The 23,130-nt window shown below is 36.7% G+C and overlaps 1 protein-coding gene across 9 annotated transcripts in view; it reads right to left on the bottom strand.

Annotated features, from left to right (window-relative positions):
• Window positions 1-23,130, bottom strand: part of ARHGAP32 (Rho GTPase activating protein 32) — a 277,525-nt gene that overhangs the window by 62,246 nt on the left and 192,149 nt on the right. For all 9 annotated transcript variants that reach the window (XM_036859505.1, XM_036859507.1, XM_036859508.1 and 6 more), the window contains 2 exons: window positions 22,644-22,721; window positions 11,004-11,085 (listed from right to left, as the gene is read on the bottom strand). In XM_036859505.1, coding sequence (XP_036715400.1) covers window positions 11,004-11,085; window positions 22,644-22,721 — 160 coding nt within the window. The remainder of the gene's footprint in view (window positions 1-11,003; window positions 11,086-22,643; window positions 22,722-23,130) is intronic.

The raw sequence follows: 23,130 nt of genomic DNA, 5'->3' as shown, positions 1-23,130 counted from the left end.
TAGAGATGAGCCAGGGAGAGACGGGCCTGGGAGAGATGGGCCCGGAAGAGATGGGTCTAGGTAGAGACAGGCCAGGGAGAGATGGGCCTAGGTAGAGATGGGCCAGAGAGAGTCGGGCCGGGGAGAGATGGTCAGGGAAACTTTCATGGACAAGAAGATTATGGCCTGAGTCTAAATACAAGGAAAATTTCAAGTGGGCAAAATGGGGAGGAGGGCATTTCAGACTGCAGGAACAGAGGGAAAGCTATGAGACCACATGGTATGTTCTGAGGACACAGAAATAGAGCCCAGCGAGCACAGGGAGAAAGAGCAGAACAGGAGAATGGAAAAGGAAGACGGCCAAAAATGACACAATAACGTAGTCTGGAGTTATGCTTTATAGGCAATGAGGAACTATGGAAAGATTTCTTTTAATTGATTAGAGAAGCCTTAGAAAGAATGATGGCTGAAACAAAATTAGCAAATTAAGTAGGTTCCTATAAGCACTTCTCTTCATCTTCCATTCAACACATCTTTTGCCCTAATTTCTCTTCTGTTCATATACAGAAATACAGTTTTATTTACTCTTGTTGTAATAAAACAAAAATGTTTGTTTTTAGAGAGAAAACAATAAATTTTACCTCTATTCAGTGTTCCATGGTGGGAAAATTCTGGGTTTTGAGTTAAACAATCGCAAATGAGTGTAATCCATCTGGTGCACAGCCAGGGCTACCTAGGTGTGGACAGTGGTTACTAGGAGAGGTCAGAGACTTCTGTAAGTTCAGCTATGAAAGCTCAGGCACAGCGTGGAGTTTTCTGAGTCTCAGTTACTCCACTAGTTAAAAAACTAGTAAGAATCTGCTCTATAACAAAATAAATAAAATTCAAAAAAAAAGCGGTGTGTGGGGGACAGAAATACATTCCGCATCCTTAGTACATTGCAGGGCTGTATCGAGATTCAAATTCCAATTTAAATAATAAAAATACAGTATTCAAAAACTCTAAGGCAACTGCAAATATGTGATGTTATGAATTTTCTATTTTTCCCTGATGCAGAGTGAGAAAGTATTATCTTGATGTATCTCTTACCATGTATTCGGAGAGAAAACCACCCGGGCATTCTAGCATTTTGGAACTCTTTTAAATCTTACATCAATGCCTCCTAGGGTACTGATTTTCATATCTGATTCTTAAGGTATTTGTCTCCAGAGTAATAAAGTAATGTGTTCAATGGGAAGAATATTCAGTACAACATTCCATTTCGGGTAAGTAAAAACCTGAACCTTTTTACTTGCTATAGAGTGGTCACCTCATACTAAAGTGACGTGAGGAAACATGGTTACAGAAGAGCTAAGTGCTGGACATTCAAAGAAAGAAAATGGAAATAATCCAGAAGTAAACAAATGAAAACAAAGGAAAAAAACTATAATTAGGCAAAACTGCAAATAAAACAACAACAAAACACAAGATACTAGAGGACCAGTTTCCTAAAAGGATAATACAAGGACTTTTTAATTTCAAAATTATGCCACAAATTCAGGCTGTGTTACCTTATAAACTATTTATAAGGATTTCATCAGCATTACACCTGATTAGTAAGTCTTCCCCCAAAATGAAAAAAAGCCTCAGCTACTTCTATGTCTGCTAACAAAAAAATTCAGACAGAAATCTGTGATGCAAACTCTATTCAAGTGACCATGCAGAGAAGCTCCCTTCCTCACCATGGTCCCATGAAAACTACTGCAATTCATTTGTTTCAGTGGTATACTGTGAAATATTTGCATATAGATTTATACCAACAAATAATATATTAAATAAGCATCTACATAAACTAAATAGACCTAGTTTCAGACACTCCTGAATTTAAAGGATATAACATAGTAAATAAACATGTCGATAAAAAATAACAGCTGATATTTATTAAGTATCCAGGGGCTTTAAATGCCTTATCTCTAATCTTTAAAAGAATCTTGCCTCACTTCTTAGATGAGGAAATTAAAAATCAGAGAAGCCAAATGACATGCATATGGACAGTAACACATGGCACAGGCATTAAAGTTCAAGGCTGAGGCCTGTGCTCTCACCTCTCTGAGCTGCTTTTCACATAGGTATAAACATTAAATAAATCTGTTATCACAAAATATCTATTTTATGGGGTGGTTGCATTAAGAAAGACCCTAAGAAATTACCTATTTGGACAGGGTGGGGTGAAGGGTAGATTATAATCTATGTAAAGTAATATATGATCATTGTAAAGGAGTTAAACAATACAGGAGCAGAGGAAAAAAAATGAAATGTCTCTTGTTATAGCTACAATCTCATTCCGCTTTCCAGTTAGGTATGTATCCTTCCTGATCCTCTTCTATGAGTTTACAATGGGATTATACTGTTGTGTGATTTGCTTTTTCATTTAACAATACATCACAGAAAAAATTCCCTGGGTTAGCACATAGGCTTCTACTTCATTCCTTTTGAGGGTTGCAGAGTATTTCACAGTATGGAAGTATAAAATCTATTTTGAAAATGTAATCTCAAACATTTGTGTATTAAAGCGATACTGTAAGGAATATATACCTGGATAGGAGGTAAAAAACGCAAAGTGACCAATTCAAAAACGACAAAGGACTTGAATAGACATTTCTCCAATAAGCACATGAAAAGACGCTCCACGTCATTACATTTCTGTATAGTCACCGTCTGGATGAACAGAGCATTACCAGCACTTCAGAATCCTCTCTCCTACCCATCTACTCACTCTCCTCTCCAAAAGTAACCACTGTCCAAACTTTTGTCACCACAGAACAGTCCTGAACTGTACGATTCTGAACTCCCTCTTTATATGTACGGAATTACACAGTGTGAACTGTACGATTCTGAACTCCCTCTTTATGTGTACGGAATTACACAGTGTGAACTGTACGATTCTGAACTCCCTCTTTATATGTACGGAATTACACAGTGTGAACTGTACGATTCTGAACTCCCTCTTTATATGTAGGGAATTACACAGTGTGAACTGTACGATTCTGAACTCCCTCTTTATATGTAGGGAATTACACAGTGTGAACTGTACGATTCTGAACTCCCTCTTTATATGTAGGGAATTACACAGTGTGAACTGTACGATTCTGAACTCCCTCTTTATATGTACGGAATTACACAGTGTGAACTGTACGATTCTGAACTCCCTCTTTATATGTACGGAATTACACAGTGTGAACTGTACGATTCTGAACTCCCTCTTCATATGTACGGAATTACACAGTGTGAACTGTACGATTCTGAACTCCCTCTTTATATGTAGGGAATTACACAGTGTGAACTGTACGATTCTGAACTCCCTCTTTATATGTAGGGAATTACACAGTGTGAACTGTACGATTCTGAACTCCCTCTTTATATGTAGGGAATTACACAGTGTGAACTGTACGATTCTGAACTCCCTCTTTATATGTACGGAATTACACAGTGTGAACTGTACGATTCTGAACTCCCTCTTTATATGTAGGGAATTACACAGTGTGAACTGTACGATTCTGAACTCCCTCTTTATATGTAGGGAATTACACAGTGTGAACTGTACGATTCTGAACTCCCTCTTTATATGTACGGAATTACACAGTGTGAACTGTACGATTCTGAACTCCCTCTTTATATGTAGGGAATTACACAGTGTGAACTGTACGATTCTGAACTCCCTCTTTATATGTAGGGAATTACACAGTGTGAACTGTACGATTCTGAACTCCCTCTTTATATGTAGGGAATTACACAGTGTGAACTGTACGATTCTGAACTCCCTCTTTATATGTACGGAATTACACAGTGTGAACTGTACGATTCTGAACTCCCTCTTTATATGTACGGAATTACACAGTGTGAACTGTACGATTCTGAACTCCCTCTTTATATGTACGGAATTACACAGTGTGAACTGTACGATTCTGAACTCCCTCTTTATATGTACGGAATTACACAGTGTGAACTGTACGATTCTGAACTCCCTCTTTATATGTAGGGAATTACACAGTGTGAACTGTACGATTCTGAACTCCCTCTTTATATGTAGGGAATTACACAGTGTGAACTGTACGATTCTGAACTCCCTCTTTATATGTAGGGAATTACACAGTGTGAACTGTACGATTCTGAACTCCCTCTTTATATGTACGGAATTACACAGTGTGAACTGTACGATTCTGAACTCCCTCTTTATATGTACGGAATTACACAGTGTGAACTGTACGATTCTGAACTCCCTCTTTATATGTAGGGAATTACACAGTGTGAACTGTACGATTCTGAACTCCCTCTTTATATGTACGGAATTACACAGTGTGAACTGTACGATTCTGAACTCCCTCTTTATATGTACGGAATTACACAGTGTGAACTGTACGATTCTGAACTCCCTCTTTATATGTACGGAATTACACAGTGTGAACTGTACGATTCTGAACTCCCTCTTTATATGTACGGAATTACACAGTGTGAACTGTACGATTCTGAACTCCCTCTTTATATGTAGGGAATTACACAGTGTGAACTGTACGATTCTGAACTCCCTCTTTATATGTACGGAATTACACAGTGTGAACTGTACGATTCTGAACTCCCTCTTTATATGTACGGAATTACACAGTGTGAACTGTACGATTCTGAACTCCCTCTTTATATGTACGGAATTACACAGTGTGAACTGTACGATTCTGAACTCCCTCTTTATATGTAGGGAATTACACAGTGTGAACTGTACGATTCTGAACTCCCTCTTCATATGTACGGAATTACACAGTGTGAACTGTACGATTCTGAACTCCCTCTTCATATGTACGGAATTACACAGTGTGAACTGTACGATTCTGAACTCCCTCTTTATATGTAGGGAATTACACAGTGTGAACTGTACGATTCTGAACTCCCTCTTTATATGTACGGAATTACACAGTGTGAACTGTACGATTCTGAACTCCCTCTTTATATGTAGGGAATTACACAGTGTGAACTGTACGATTCTGAACTCCCTCTTCATATGTACGGAATTACACAGTGTGAACTGTACGATTCTGAACTCCCTCTTTATATGTACGGAATTACACAGTGTGAACTGTACGATTCTGAACTCCCTCTTTATATGTACGGAATTACACAGTGTGAACTGTACGATTCTGAACTCCCTCTTTATATGTACGGAATTACACAGTGTGAACTGTACGATTCTGAACTCCCTCTTTATATGTACGGAATTACACAGTGTACGTGTGCACATACATCAGGCTGCTCCCACTCAATATTTATTTTTGTGAGACTCATCCATGTCGCTCCGCACAGTCATACTCATTTCATTTTCACTGGTGTAGAAGAATCCACTGAATGAACATGCCTTTATTTATCCATTCCACTATGGATATACCTTTGAGTTCTTTAGTTTTTTGACAATTAGGAATAAGGTTGCTATGAACATTCTATACATATACCTAAGAATGGGTCACAAGGTATATATACATGTCAAACTCAGTAGGCAGTGTCAAACAGTGCTTGTCCTGCATTACGCTTCCCTGGCAGCGTACGAGAATTCCCACAGATTTACATCCTTGCCAAGTTTTGGTATTGCTACTCTTAAATTTTAAGCATTCTGGTGGGTGTGTTTTTGTGAGTTAATAAAGTTTTTACCTGCATTTCCCTAAAGACTAATGATGTGGAACATCTTGTCATGTGCTTATTCAGCATTTTGATATTTGTTGTGAAATACCTGATCGAGTTTTCATTCAATTAAAAAAATCAGTTTATCTGTCCTTTTCTTACTGACTCTTTACATACTTTGGTTACGTGACCTTTGTCAGATATGTGTACTGCAAATATCTTTCTCACTGTGTGATTTGCCTTTTTCACTATCTTAATAGCATATTACGATGACATTTTGAACTTTAATTAAGTTTAATGATTAAGCTTCTCAGTTATTATTACTGCTTTATGTCTAACCCAAGATCATGAAAACAGGTCATGAAGATATTCTATATTCTATAGTATTCTCTTCTAAAAGTCTTGTTGTTTTACCTTTCATATACAGATCTATAATTCTCCATGATCTAGCAACATTTATAGAAATGGCTGTCTTTTTCACAATGCTCTGCAGTGCATGAATGAAGCATCTATATGGACACAGGTTTGTTCCTGGACTCTATTCTTTTCCACTGTTCTACCTGTCTATCCTTGCATTAATCTCAGTATCTTAATGAGTGAAGCTTTAACAATAAGTCTTGATATCTATTATATTAATTTTCCCACTTTTTTGTTCTTCAAAACTGTCTTGTGTGTTTTGGGCTCTGCATTTCTATACAAATTTTAGAATCGATTTAGAATCCGTTGTCAATTTCGAGAAAACTCCTAACTCAAAGCTTGGGGCATTATCAGCAACTCTGCCCTGTTGGGCTCTGAGCTCCATCTGTTGTTCCGTGAGTGCTGCGACATCCCCTACTCCATCAGCTGATACCCTACGGGGCTAACGTCCCCATACACTGGGGTCACGTCTCTGGATATCCTTCTTCTGCTTAATCTTAGCTCAGTAATTGTTTACTACCTTGTTAACTCTCCAGTGCTTCAAAGAGATATTATATTTTTACATTTCTGTCCAAATTTTCTCTTTTCAGAGGGAGGGTTTGTCTAAATTCCCTAGTCCTTCATTTTTAGAAGCTCATGCTTCAAAAGTAAGCTTTGCCTTTCTTCTCTCTTCACCCTCTCTCCACCTTCCGCCCTCTCCCTCCCTCCCCCAAACCCCCTCTTTCTTTCTTTCTGGAAGAAAAGGTGGATAAGGTGGGAAGGTGGGGACTCCACCATGGAAATTATAAAAAAGACCAAATGTTGATCCTAGAAACGAAATACCTGATATGAGAACTGAAGAATTCATTAGAATTCAGAGAAGCCTGCACAGAGGGAAGAGGTCAACAGAAAGCACCCAAGCTGGAGAGAGGACCAATGAGCCAACATCAAAGACGTAACTGACATGTGGAGGAGGAGGGAGACAGAAGGGCGCAAAACAAATATCCGAGGAGATAACAGCTGAGAACACTAAAAACGTACAGACAGACACCAGTAAATAACTGCTCAGTAAATGCTGCACCGGATAAACACACAGAAATCCTCATGGGCTTCCTTCCTCTTCCTCCCACCTCAGCCTCACCTGCCATTCAACCAGAACCTGTGGGGACTGAACTAAATGCCAATTTCTTTGGGACAAGCGTCTACCTTTCTTCCTCTTTTCTTTCCTCTTCTTTTCTCTGCCCCCTCCACCCCACACACGTTCTTTTCCTTAAGGAACCATGGATACATGCTATCTTGGTCAGGACACAGTGACTCATTAATTTTATTTTTACATACACAAATAATTGGACATATGGAGAGCACTAAGAAGAGTTCCAAAGGGAAAGTTTTCCCTATTGCCCTTGTTGTGCAATAATATAGGGAGCTTTAAGTTGCAGTCTCAAACTATAGCTGCATCTTTCAGATCTGGCATCTAACAGTGACAGATGGCAATGTTAAAAATAAATAGAACATTAAAGTTATTTGTACTGCAGGCAAAGACAGTTTTAAAGTGTGAAACAAGCCTGAGGCTGATAGAATTCACATCATCCTTTTCAAAATGTAGTAAGAATGCACATTTTCCTATGCCAACCCTGCAATGCTGCTCACAAAAGATAAAATACTAGCTTTTGAAGGTGTGCTGTCATTATATATCATTACTAATTTAGAATTAACAATGCCATACAGGTCTATTAACAGAAACCTATTTTCTAGAACTGCCAATAACTGATTAACTTTCTCAAGTTTTAAAAGTTTTGAACGTTATCACTATTAGAAAATCACTTTCATATTCAGAACATGAGAAAGTATAATATTTGATTGATACAATTTAATACCAATATTAAGCTAATTTTTAAAAACAGTATATCTCTGAAGCAAAATTATCAAAGATAAGACTTTATAATTAATAAAAGTTAAGCTTATGCAGCAGAAATACATAAAAATAAAGCACAAGAAATAACAATAAATTTTTGATGTTGAATTTTAATAACTTTAAAATAGTGACCACAAAAACCCATGATCATCTCAATAGATGGATAAAAAGTATCTGACAAAATCCAACACCCTTTTGTGATAAAATCATTCAACAAACTAAGAATTGAAGGGTGCTTTGTCAACCTGATGAAGGGCATCTATGAAAACCCCACAGTTAAAATCTTACTTAACGGTGAACAACTAGATGCTTTCTCCTAAAATCATAAGTAAGACAAGGATGCCTGTTCTCAGAACTTCTATGCAACAATGTAACATATCCAGGGCAATTGGGCAGGAAAAAGAAATAAAAAACATCCAAACTGGAAAGGAAGAAGTAAACATATCTCTATTCACAGATGGCATGACCTTATATTTAGCCTATCCCAAGAAATCTACTAAAAAACCTATTAGAACTAACAAAATTTCAGCAAAGTTTCAGGATACAAGATTAATATACAAAAATTAATTGTATTTCTGTGCACTTGCAATGAACAATAAGAAAATGAAATTAAGAAAACAATTCCATTTACAATAGCATCAAAAAGAATAAAAATAAATTTAACAACAGATACGCAAAACTTATACTCTAAAAAAAACTACAAAATGTTGAATGAAATGAAAGGTCTAATAATCAAATGGAAAAATATCCCATGTTCAAGGATTGGAAGACTTAATAAATACTGGCAAGAAGGTAATACTTCCCAAATTGATAAACAGATTCAGTAAATCCCTATCAGAATCCCAGCTCTCTTCTCTGTAGAAACTGACAAGATGATTCTAAAATTCATACAGAACTGCAAGGTACCCAGAAAAACCACATCAATCCTGAAAAAGAATAAAGTAGGAGGACCTCCCAATTGCAAAATTTACTACTAAGCAATGGTAATCAGGACAGGGTGGTACTGGCATAAAAACAGACATATAGATCAATGGAAGAGAATTGAAAATCCAGAAATAAACTCATGTGTCTAAGGTCAACTGATTCTCTACAAGGGAGTCAATTCAATGGGGAAGGAATAATCTTTGCAACAAATCGTGCTCGGACAACTGGATATCCAATGGAGTTGGACCTCACACCACACACAAAGATTAACTCAAAATGGATCATAGACTAAAATATAAGATCTAAAGCTATAAACTTAGAAGAAAACATAGGAGTAAATATTGACTTTGGGTTAAGCAACACCTTCTTAGATAAGACATCAAAAGCATAAGTGACAAAAGAAAAAAATACATTGAACTTCATCAAAATTAAGAACATTTCCACTTCAATAGACATCATCAAGAAAACGAAAGACAAACCAGAATGTGAGAAAATATTTTCAAATCATATTATCTGATATAGGACTTGTATCTGGAATGTATAAAGAACACTTACAACTCAATAATAAAAAGACAACCCAATTAAAAAATATACAAAGGATCTGAACATTTCTCCAAAGATATACAAATGGGTAATAAGCGCATAAAAAGATGTTCAACATTATTAGCCATCAGGGAAATGCAAATCAAAATCACAAAGATGTATCACTTCATACCCACTAAGACAGCAATAACAACCACAGAAAAAAAAGTAACAAGGATATGGAACAACTGGAATTCTCATACACTGCTGGTGGAATTGTAAAACAGTGCAGCTACTTTGTAAAACAGTTTGGCAGTTCCTCAAAAGGTTGAACACAGAGTTACCATATGGCCCAGCAATTCTACTCCTAGATATATACTCAAGAGATGAAAACACACATCTATACAAAAACTTGTACACTAAGTATTACATTATTCATAATAGCCAAAATGGAAACCCAAAGTGAATGGATAAAAGAAATATTGTATATCCATACACTGGACTATTATTTAGCCATAAGAAAGAATGAAGCACTGATATATGGATGAATCTTGAAAACATTATGCTAAGTGAAATAAGCCAGTCACAAAAAGACTATATATTGTATGATTCCATTTATGTGAAATGTCTAGATTAGGGAAATCTAGAGACAGAAAGTAGGTTAGTAGTTGCTTACGGCTAGGGGGAAGGGAGACGATGGGGCAGTGTCTGCTAATGGGCATAGGATTTTTTTTTTTTAAGTTACTGATGCCATATTTAAACAAGAAAAGAAAACTACAGCCATCACAACCACTAATGAATAAGTACTTACTGAGAAAGTGTTTTTATGTTTAACAAGTTTACCCAAAGAAGGGGGATTTAACAGAGGATAAAAATGCCTTGCAAAGAGACTGGGAATCCCACGGTGAGGGTAGAGAAGGGCAGAGGGAATGTAATACAATCAGGAGAAATACACTTGATTACTCCCTCCTCCTTCTAAAATCTTTTAGTCTTTGTTTTTATTTTCTTTCCAAAAATTTACATCACATTAAAAAGTTCCAGATGAGGTATTCTATAAAATTTGTCCAGATTAAATCACCCCAATAAAAACAAAAATTTTCATTTTTTAATTTTTACCCCCGTAACACATTGCTCTACATATCTGTAAAATACTCCACATACTCATATAGCACTGTAAATATACTATATAAATGATAACAAATGCTGTTTAAAATAGTTTTGATGTTCACAGGCACTGATAAAATATACATTCCCTTCATTTATTAATTTTCAGCTAATCATACTATCTCCACGTCAGTTCTTTAAACCTCCTATTTTCTTTTATCATTTTATTCATTAATAAGCTACATTCCTACTATATAATTGTAAAAACAAATAATGACAAAGCTTAATGGAGCAAACAGTTCTTAAAATTGTCTAAAATTTTGAATGCATGTAAACCTTTGTGAAATGATCAATAGAGAAAAAAGAATATATTAAAAATCAAAACCACATAAAATTAAGAATGCACATTATGACAATAAATGCAAAGAATAGCTAAACAAGCTATGTGCTTGACTGGAAGAGAAAATCTTAATCTTTAAGCAGCTGATAAATAACCACATTAATGAAAAAGTGTACTCACCTGGTTTTGGCACTGAGTTGGTCACTGATTGGGGAACTTTCTGATTAATTAACTCAACACAGTGTCCAGGGAAGAGTCCCACCTAAAGAAGAAAAGCAGCAAAGAGAGGATTTTAAACCAGAGAACAGACCAGCGTACGAACGCTGCCAATTCAATTCCAGTAATGTGCTCCACAGCCCCTCCCAATGATTCTGTTATTCCAAGACTCTAAATCACTGATGATGCCAATTATACAAACAATAAAACAATCTGTTGCTATGAGTATATAGAGTTACGTGTTTTATTTGTCTAAATATCTAAGCCTGCTTTCCTAGTTTTACCTTTTAATTTCCCAAACTTCTTTTACACCAATTAAAATATTTAGTCTGATACCAAGCTATGCATGCAAGAGGTATAATTTATACCTGTTAATAATTTACTTTGCTGAAATTTCAATCTAGTTGTGTTAACACCTCTACTGCCAATTTTCATATTTACTGATTTCTCTATATGATTTTTAAAAAAATCAACGTTAAACCTCATTGAAATTTTTTTGGCAAATTTCCTCTTCTTTCTCTCACAGGTTCCATGAAAAATGACAAGACTAAAATAAATTGGTGAAACAATCGCTCACTTAAAATCCTGGTATCCACTGTTGTTAAAGAGCCCAGTAGTGCGTGGATAAGTGGGAAAGCAAGAGAAGAAAACAGCCAATCTCGGCAGTGGTAACAGACTCTGGCTTTAAAAAACACACCAATGTGACCTGGTAGCAGAATTGCTCATGGTGTCAGGTAGATTCCCAAGGAGCTTTATTAGTAAAATACTGAGCTCCAGATCACCCAGAGATACTACATAGGCAACAGAATGAATACAGAAACAAAGAGCCAGGAAACAAAAGTAAAAAGGGAATTTTTAACCAATATTTATAGATGTTTTCTTAGATGGGAATATAATTGGGCTGCCAAGCAGCAGATGTTAAAGCTGAAACAAGAAAACTACATCACTTTGTACATCCCTCTGTTGACAGACTCTGGGGAAGAAAGGAATGGTCTTCCAAGAGTATGATTCATCGTGAAGTTCTGAGCTGTATAATTTCCATCTGTGTGGGATTATTTTCACATGCTCACTTGCTGCATTCTTACTTCAATTTCTTGATCGATAGTCTATGTTAGTTCTTAAAATTATTAAGATGTATCTAGTTATCATGAGCTGAAAAGGGCTTATTAACAAATTATCAGTTTTGTTTGAAATATGTGAAAGTTGGGTCTTAGAGTTCCTATATGCATTGCCTTCCAAACTGATGCTCCAAGTATTTGCTTTTATTGGTGAAATTCTATATCATACTTTACTCAACTTCCTATTTAACTAATAACAAGTAGAAATTCTTCCAAGATTGGTTAGAACCAGACAAGAATCAACTTGAAAGATCATTCTCATTCTCTCTTATGCAAATCAGTTATAAGGTAATCACTTATGGTTAAGTGTAGCCCCAGGATTAAGAGGGCCTGGGTTCTACTCCAGGTCTGCCACTTACTAGGTCGGGTTTATAACTTAGCCTCTATGTTTCAGTTTCTTCCTCTAAACATAATAATATTGCACCTAATTCATAAGAGTTGTTATGAGAATTAAATGGATCAGTATAAGCAAAGTGCATACAGTAAGCACTTGAGAAATGCTATCTATTCTTTATTATCTCAATATGCTGGCCACTGGAAGATCTAGAGGGCTCCAGCCCCTCCACTGTATGGATATGACACACAATACCTACCACCTTTTGCTTGTGTATACTTAAGTTTCCTCACTGTCAAATACCATTCTTTCCATATAATTCTAATTCATTTCCATTTGTAAACATTTTCTGCAATCTGCTATAGAGAAAAGACCATCCATTTACTAGGCTCTGTGATCTGGAGCAAATTGCTTAACATCTGTCTGTTTCTTAATTTGTAAAAATGGGACAACATTAGCTACCTCAGTAATGTGTGTGAAAGCACCTAGCCTAGTTTATAAGCTCAAGCATCTGTCAGCAAACAAAACTAATTTTCCATCACTTCTTCAGGAAGACTGAGCAAAGCTTAATGATCTTCTTTGGGGAACTGTATCATACATACTAGCTACACTTTCACTTTTTGAATGTCTCAATGCATCAGGTCTAGGTATATGGGGGAAATGCTACTGTGTAATATGCAGAGGTAGGTCCATGACAGGTTCATCTAACGCCTAATTCCAATCCCTGCTCACCTGTCTCCCTTTATTATAAAGTGTAATATCACTAAGTATTAGCTAAACTAAATATTCAGTTTCCCAGATTCCTTGCGTTCAGGTGTAGCCACGGCACCTGTAAAAAGCTTTACTGCTACCATTCTGTCTCTTCTTTATGCTGTGTACGTACGTAGGTATTGGGATTGGATCTGCAGTAGCCATCGTCTGACCTTAAAGAAAGGCCAAGAGAACCTTAGAGAATTCTGCCTAGCATCATCACGCTGCTGACTCAACTGCAGCAATGCTACCTTTTCTGTTCACTTTTGTTTCTTGAAGCCAACATCACTCTTAACTGTAACTGTTTACAGTTAAGATAACTTTTATTTGAAAGAGTTAACTCTGTATACTTGTGAAAAGCAAATAGATTCTGTTTTCCTATTATAAAATTTCCATCATAAAAAATGAAACTGTGTTCTATTGAAAGTATACACATAACTAACCCTAAAAATATAGTTAATGAACATTTATACTTTTCTGATGCATACTTAAGCTAGTATTTCACCAAATATAAATAATTCTAATAAACTCAAAATGTCCAATGTTAAAAGTGACTGGAACTCTAACAATATGATCTATGAACTATATCATCCTGTTTTATTCATGTTAAATTATATTATTATAATTATATTCATCATATTATTCTTTCTGCTGCAGTGGCATTTTCTAAAGCTCTAATGTAAATGGCTGAGAAAGGTGAGGGAAATTCAGTATATTTTGCAGCACTCAAAATGAGTTTCTACTCTAGGAAGATGGAAGGAAAAGAAAAGACGAGCATCTAGGGCCCATGAGGGTAGAGAAGCAGGTAATAAAAATACAGTAACAGAAGAAAAAGATAAGGCAGGAACAGGTTAGGGATGGGCTTAAAGGAGAGAAAGAGAACCTTCAATTTAGTAGTTTTTCCCCAAGTCAATTTGGCATGAGGAAGAAAGAAAATTATATGAGTGTAAGAGACACAGAGGTAGAAAACACAGAAATTGTCAATAGGATTAGATACATGAAAAGTTAAATCAGATGCTTCTGCAGTTTTTTCCCACTTTTACTGAGGTATAACTGACAAACTGTGCATACTTAAAGTGCACATTTTGATAAGTTCTGACACCCATAAAACTGTAACCACACTTAAATTTATGAATATATTTATCAACCCCCAAAGTTTCCTTGTATCTCTTTGTAATCTTTCCCTCTCCCTACCAGCCCCTACCCCTGCTCACCAGGCAACTAACCTAGTTTCTATCACTATACATTACTTTGCAATTCCTACAATTTTATATGAATAGAGTCATGCAGAATGTACTCTTTGTTGTCTGTTTTCTTTCATTCAGCATTAATTATTTTGAGGATCATTCATGTTGCTGTATTTATCAATAATTCTTTCCTTCTATTCCTGAGTAATATTCTACTGTACAAATACCACCATTTCTTTATGCATTAATCTCTTGTTCATGAGATACCTGGGTTGTTTCCAGCTTGAGGACATTATATGTAAGGCTGCTATGAACAGTCATGTGTGAGTTTTTGTATGAATGTAAGCCTTCTTTTCTCTTGGATAAACAGCTGGGAGTCGAATGGCTGGATCATGTCATCAGTGTATGTTTAAGAAACTGACAAACTATTTTCCAAATTGGTTGTAGCATCTTACATTCCCCCCAACTGTGTCAGCGTTCCAATTCCTCCACATCCTCACAAGTCTAATAAGTATGTAACAAGACTTCACTGTCATTTTAATTTGCATTTCTCTAATGACTACTGGTGTTGAGCATATCTTTATGTGTTTGTCATATATCTTTTTGGTTAAGTGTCTGCTCCCACTTTTGCTACTTTTTAAATTGAGTTCTGTTTCTTGTTGAATTTTGAGAGTTCTTTATACATAGTGGATACAAGTCCTTCATCAGATATAATCATCACAAATATTTTTTCCCGGTCTGTGGTGTGTCTTTTTATTGTCTTATAAGTAATGTCTTTCAAAGAGCAGAAGCGTTAAATTTTGATGAAATTCAATTTATTATTTTATGAATTGTTCTTTTGATATTAATCTAAGAAACTCTGCCTAACCCAAAGTCACAAAAGTTTCTCCTATGTTTTCGTCTAGAAGCTTTATAGTTTAAGCTTTACATTTTGGGTACGTGATCCATTTTGAGTTCATTTTTGCATATGGTGCAAGAAATAAATCAAAGGATTTCTGGAGGCATAAGGAAATCCAACTGTTCCAGCATCATTTGTAAAACAGACCATGTTTTCTTCACTGAACTGACATTGAACCTCTGTCAAAAATAAGCAGCCCATGTATGTGTGGGTCTACTTCTGGAATCTATTCTGTCCTGTTGACTTACTTGTCTCTCTTTCCCCTAATGCCACACTCTCTTGGTACTGCAGTTTTATAGTTGAGTCTTCAAATCAATTAGTGTTAGTTCTCCAACTTTGTTCTTCTTTTTCAAATTTGTTTTGGCTGTTCTTTTCTAGGTCCTTTGCATTTCCATATGAATTGTTTAATCTGCTTATCAATTTCTACAAAAAATCTGCTGAGATTTTGATTGGGATCAATTTGAGAAGAGATGGCATCTTAACAATATAAAGACTTCCAACCCATACACAAGGTATATATCTCTCATTTTTTAAATATTCTTTAGTTTCTCTCAGAAATGCTTTGTAGCTTCCAGTACACAGATCTTTTATATCTTTTTTTCCGATATATCCCTAAGTAGTTCATAGTTTTGATGCTATTACAAATGGGTTTTATTATATTTTCTGACTGATGTTAAGGCTACTGGTCTGTGGACTAGATATGAAATAACAAGACGTCCATGCAGTTGTATATATATTTTAAATATACACTGTGTATTTTAAATACACAACTACTTTCCTTTTATTTCTCCTTTATATTATATGTGAAAAATTATACTGACTTTTTTGAAATTGTGCTTGTAGGTTGGTATATCATTTGTAAATTTCATTTCAGGATCATAAGGAAAGATTTCAGAAATTATTTATCGTAACAAGGGGGTATAGGGTTTGATGAGGTTAAGAACTACTACTCTAAGCCATTTTGTCAATAATTTCCATGAAACTGAGTGTTTAAGCATCATTTGCTAGGACATATTCTGATGTTACAAATTAACAAAAGGAGCTATCTAGAAACTAATTTCTCTCTAAACATCAGTGGCAGCTGCTAATGGCACTAATAAGAAAAATAAAAAACTGCAGTAAGTAACACAGAAAATAATTTAAGAAAAGTTACAAATTTTTGTGATCCAAGGGGGGGAAAATACAAAATTGGAACTCACCAAGCTTGTGTTCTGGCTATATCACTGACTTACTGTCTTTGTAAATCAGAACAATCTATCTAAATTCCTTTGTCTCAGGATTTCTATAATTTTAAAATGACAGTTTAGGACCAGATGATCCACTACCATCTTTTCTAATATAGAAATCTATGATTCACACATGTAGACAAGCAGAAGCCACTACTGGTTCATTAAATTACTACTATGATCTGTTCTTTGCCCAGAATGCCTAAATTTCTACCTAAGCTCTGACACTAAACAGCGAAATAACAATGGGCTTGTAGTTTAGTCCCCTTTTGCTTTAGTTTCCTTGTCAGTAAAAGAGAGGTAATAATAGTACCTTCTTCATAGACTGTGAGAATTAAAGGTTAGTGGAAAGCACTTAGAAAGCACACGTAAGAGCACCAAGAAGTGTTACAATTCCTTATATTGGAGTACCACATACTCCCTCTTCCCTTGAAATTCTATAACATTACAGATGAAACATTACAGTATGTGATTTCCCATTACTTAACTGGAGAGGAAATATTTTGCTCTATTTAATTTTGAGTAATGAAAAGGTGTAGCTTTGAATTCTGTACATAAAATGATGGTCTTCATATAAATAAGTGGGTAAATTGTCTTCCTCTATTAAACTACTTACTACAAGTGACAAGGTTTCCAAATATCTTCCCTTTGGGATAAAGAATACTTTTCTGAAAATAAGCTACTTGGAACCACATTAAACTCCTGAGGTAAGGGAATGTTTACTGTCCAAGATTTGCTTCTCTGTCATTGTACACAGAAATCCTCACACAACCTTCTGGGGTAACTCTGAAAAATAAAATAGCCGATCCTTGATCATCCTGTGGAGAACCAAGAGAACATGAGCTGTACAGAGTTCTGTCACTCTCTAAACGGTATTTTATCTCTTAGATTGACTGTATCCCAAATATGTTTTAGAAGATTTTCTGGGGGGAAAGGAGAACAGTCACTAAACTGTGTTTAATTTCTTCCTTTATCTGTGCACAGGATAAACAATGGGAGGCTGGGTCAGTGGTTCTCACATTTTGTGCTTATTCATCACCTGAGGAACTTGATAAAATTCAGATTCCTGTCCCCATCCCCAGAGATTCTGATTAGTAATATCTGGTTTTAACATGTTTCTTGGGTCATTCTGATGCCAGTGGCTCCCAGATAAAATTTTGCCAAACATGGCACTAACAAACAAATAATCCTCAAAGATTTTAACATTTGACATCTGTGTTATGGCTTTTACATAAGAAAAAAAGACTTTCCAGACACCTCACCTCACATTTCCAACCACGGTCCCCAGGTAAGTACGAAAGCTGATGACATTTATTTTTAACAAGAAAGAAAAAGCAAAGAGCTTTTTTTTTTTTGCTGAAGTATAGATTATATGATGAAACACCTCAGAAAACAAAGGTAAAAGATTCAATATACCCTTTAGAAGACAAGTAAAAAACAGATTTCGGAATTTCAAATTACTATAGTTAATATAATTTCACACTTCCTACTCCCAGAAGTTTAAGAAAAGAAACATAGTCACAGTATAATTTAAACACATGGATGAACTAATCCTTCTGTTCCCACAGCAAAATTATGGTCTAGGTTAGAACAATACACACACTGGCAGAATGCTGATCTTCATCAACCACCAGCTGATTGGCAGAGTCTACCTACAGCTCAGAGTAAGCACTGCTTCCAGAAGAGTGGTCTGAGGAACACCTGGGCCGGAATCACATGGATAAAGACGCAGTCTTAATCCCATCCCACAACCAGTGAAACCGAATTTCAGGGCTCAGGTCGTAGGATTTTATGTTTTAGCATGTTCCCCATGTAACATGTCATAAGAGTATCAAGTGAAGTCTGAGAATCAGTGGTGAAGGGAGAGCAGGAGTTATGGTAACATTGATAACAAGTGAAGATGGCAGTACAGCACCCTTAGCTATATTGGTAAATGCTACTCCTTGGACTAATTTTATTTGCAAATTAAGAGAACAGTGCAATAAATACCATCACAGCCCTATCAGAATGGTTAAAACCACAACAACAACAACTGAGAGCTGTCGAACGCTGATGAGAACACGGAGCAGGATCCCCGCCGCTGCTGGTGGGAAGGCAAAACGGTGACAACTACTTTAAACCACGGTTTGGTAGTTTCTGACAAAGCTAGACATGACCTTACCATACAATACAGCAAGTGCACTCTGTGGTATTTACCCAAAGGAGGTGAAAACACATCTGCACAAAAACCTGCCCATGGATGTTTACAGCAACATTATTCATAAATGCTCCAAACTAGAAGCAACCAAGATGCAGTGTAATAAGTGAATGGAAAAATAAATGATGGCATAGCCATAATAATGAATATTAGACAGGGAAAGAAAGGAACTATCAGACCATGAAAGACATGGAGGAACCTAAAATGCATATTGCTAAGTGAAAGAAGCCAGTTTGAAAAGGCTACATACCATATGATTCCAATTATATGATGTTTCGGAAAAGGCAAAACTATGGAGACAATAAACAATCAGTGCTTGTCAGAGGTTAGGAGGAGAGAAGGATGGATAGGTGAGCACAGGAGATTTTGGGGACAGTGAAACTACTCTGTATGAAGCTGTAATGGTGGATACATGTCATTATGCATCTGTTAAAACCCACAGAACTATATACATCACAAAGAGTGAAACTTAATGAAAATATGGATTATAGTTAATAATGATGTATGAATATTGGTTCATTAAAGGTAACAAAAAGCAAACCCCAAAACTGTTTCCATCATTATGGAGGAGGATGTGATACTGACACACTGTATTCTTATCCTTGTGATTCTGGCCCCGGTGTTCCTCAGACCACTTTTCTAGAAAGAGTGCTTACACTGTGCTGTAGGTAAACTCTGCTAATCAGCTTGTGGGTAATAAAGTTCAGCATTTTGCCAATTCTATCCAATGAATTGTAAAGCAAGATGTTAATAGGAGAAACTGTATACATGTGTGGGGCAGGGAGTATATGAAATTCTGTGTATTATCTGGTCAACTATTCTGTAAACTCTAGTACTAAATGATAAAATCTATTAATTATTTTTTAGATAATAATAAAAAATAAAACAAAGTCACAAGCCAGCAACTGCACAGCATCAGTTCACAGGGCTCTGAGGGAAAGGCTTCTGCACGCCACGTGTACCCTGTCATGCCCCGACAGCTGGGCGAAGAAAACGACACACGAGACTGAGAAAACAGGAAAGCGGAGTCCACGTAACACGCTATGAACACATCAGGTTGAGCAGACCTGCTGCACGCCGACGCCGCATTCCCAGAACACGTCCCTTCAGCGGTCAGAGCGCCACAGCTCAGAGCTGGCCTCCATCCTGGGACGCAACAGCCCACATCTTTGCTCCCCTTCACCCTCTCTCCCGAGAGTGGTCAGCTCTAAATGGCCTTGATTCCCGGAAGACCACTGTCCAAGCTACCCCAAGGCCAAGCCCAGCCCCTCGTCTCCTGCTACTGTATCAGGAAGACAGTTTTCCTGCCTCTGTGCTTCCTCCTTCATGGCTCACTGACAAAGCTCAGTTTATAGAGTCCATCTGTGTGACCAGGACAGGTCAAGCTGGCTAACCGGTCACATGGCTGCTTCACGTGTAGCCGGTCTACCCAGGTCATCTGGACATCCTCTCCTCTGAAGACATGCACAAGACTCTGCCTTTCAAAGTCACCACCTCCAGGATCCCCTCCTACATCTCCTAGGGCGTCCTGCTGGGCTCAGAACCTCCCACTCATCTGCGAGGCCCTGAGGAGGGGACCAGTACTGCTTGTCCTCCTCGTCCTGCCTCGGGGCACGGTGTCAGTGCCCAGAGGGCCTTCTGCCATGAGTGAAACGAAGGCCCTGTACCAGCCTGTGAGTACCACTGGCCCCTCCTCAGATGCTGCCTGAGGACAGTGGGGCGGGGAGGGGCACCCATGAAGCAGTCATTCCCAGGGCTCCTTCCTCCCAAGGCCCTCAAGCTCTCTGCAGTCATGGCCAACAGCCCTACACTCTGCCTGCCTTTGGCCTAGGAGCCAGCCTGGCTCAAGCAGGGCCCTACTCTTTATCAAGTCTGTGACAGAGAGTCCAGGAAAGGCCTTCAAGCAGCCCTAAGAGTGGCCCCACCCACCTAGCCATCCGGGACTGGCTAAATAATATCTCCCCAAATTCTTATGCTGAAGCCTTCAACCCCAGTATCTCAGAGTGTGACTGTACTTGGAGACGGGAGCGAGGAGGACTGAATTGTGTGGGTCCTTCCCTTAAAGTATTCAGTTCCTTTTTTAAATGAAGTTTTGACAGTGACATTTAAAGACCTGCTCCTGGTTTCACGGGAGCCCCCACGCCCCCAAAGCAACTCCTCTTCTCACAGTCATACTCCAACACGGTCTAAACAACCAGCAATCCTGTACGAAAAACATTTCATTATCAATTATAAATCAGTCCTGAAAGCTTAAAAACCTGTTTTTATATTAAATAATTTGTTTGGGGAATAAACTAATTTTTAACTCTAAATAAAAGTTAGGAAGATAAATCTATACCTAGCACAGAGTCAATACTCAATAAATATCTGTTATATGAAAGAAGGGAAAACCCGTTATTTTGCAATCATGGAATTAAAATGTTAAGAAGGACTGACGGGATTACAAGTGGAACTGTCTAAGAAGACGCTAAAGTCCAAAGAAAGCAAGTGACTTATCTAAGATTATAAGAAAGGCAGCAATATCAAGAATAAAACATAACTGTCATTTTAAAGCCAAATTTACTTTTTGATCATCTTTGGGACCCTAACATTTATAGCTCATTTCCATGAACATGGAGAATTGACCTCTTAATAAGAAAAAGAGGTAACACCAGTTTTCCATTTAGTTTTATATTTAATCAGAAGCACCAATTATTCGTAACAATTAAGAAATCAGAGCACAGATAAAGAAGGACTGCAAATTATACAAATAAGAAAATTTGTGGGGTAATAAAGATGATTTTTTTGCTTTTAATCATCAAATTAAATTGCTATAAATGCTTTTATAACAGATAAAGAGAGAGATAAACTTAAATCTGCAAAATAAAAAACTGAATTATTTACATTTAAAAATCAACATTTATTGAGTGAAAAATATGCATCAGGTCTGCTCTAGATACTTTACATATTTTATCCTGACACATTTAATCTTTGCGATAATCTTATGAGATTAAGAATAGTCCTACAATCCCCATTTTACAATTGGGGAAACTAAAGCACAGAGAAGTAAAATAACTTGCTCAACATAACACAAGATTAAAACCCAAGCAATCTAGCACCGGAACCCATGCTCTTAACCACCACGCTATCCTGTTTTAAAGTGTATGATTATTTTTGAGAAAATACATTTTATAAAAACCTAATAGCTTTTATTTTATATGCACTTAAAGCTCAAGATATTTATATGATAGTTATTAATATTTCTAACTGTACAGCACGAGCATTTAATCTATGCAGCATTTTAGGAACACTTTTATAAATAGACAACAAATATATTCAGGATACAATTTTAAGGCATATTTAGATGCTCTTCTAGTGGTAGTTTTAAAAGTTAAAAGGAAACTTTTCTATCCTATGGAAATTAGTGCTAGCCAATCTAAAATATGCCTTTATCAGGTCTCAAATTACTTAGGCATATAAGGAAAAAGAGACAGCTTTAGATTCTGCTGTTATTCTGCAATTCATACATTGTTTACATTAACAGTTACAATGCATTAAAAAAATATTGATCAACCTGACTTAATTCTAGAGAGAAAACATATGTGATTCATGATTTTAAACCGCGGTGAAAAGCAAGGCAGAAGCACAGTCCCGATAACCTAGAAGTGGCCACCAGGCGTGTGATTCTGCTCACACTTTGGCTGTACCACCACACAGGAAAGAAGAAGGAGATCAAAACAACCACAACAGTAACTCGAAAAGGAAACCCAAGTCTAACATCATCTACATTTTTTTTATCACTGCAGACAAAATTTCTGATGACAAAGTCCACTGCCAGCACATATTATAAACAGAAATATTACTGAAAGAAAAAACGATCTTTGAATTTTCCACACCAAATTCTTTGTTGCCTACCTGAAATCCATGCTTGCCTCTCCACCATGTGCTTAACACTTTTGGGGGCATGTCAATAACAGAAACAATGTCTCCCACCTAGGAGAAAAAATTTAAAGTGAAACGTTTTAAATCAATTTTTAAAGCAATTGTCTGTCTAGAATTTAAATCTTAACTGTAACAAAAGGGTAAAGTACTATCTTATTTTCTGGCTCATTATTTCTGGTAAAACATTAACACTTCTTTCTGTAAGGAATTTAATAATCTTAACCATTTGTTAAGGAGAGGTTTACAAAAAGTTAAGCAGCACAAAGACTGTGGTCCAACTAACAACTGTAGTAACTTCAGAAAGCCTGATTGATAGCATAAGATGTCTGAACACCAGGCATCATACCATCATCACTTCTGTTAAAATACTCTGTTAACTGCTGTTACTAAAGGTGATCAGATTCACTATAGTGAATCTAAAAGGCAATTTTAAATACTCATATTTAGAACAACAGCGGCT

Source organism: Balaenoptera musculus, chromosome 8 (assembly GCF_009873245.2).
Source record: "Balaenoptera musculus isolate JJ_BM4_2016_0621 chromosome 8, mBalMus1.pri.v3, whole genome shotgun sequence".
NCBI classification, from domain to species: Eukaryota; Metazoa; Chordata; class Mammalia; order Artiodactyla; family Balaenopteridae; genus Balaenoptera; species Balaenoptera musculus.
Note: the sequence above shows the minus strand (reverse complement) of the source record. Positions and strands in the feature narration are given on the sequence as shown.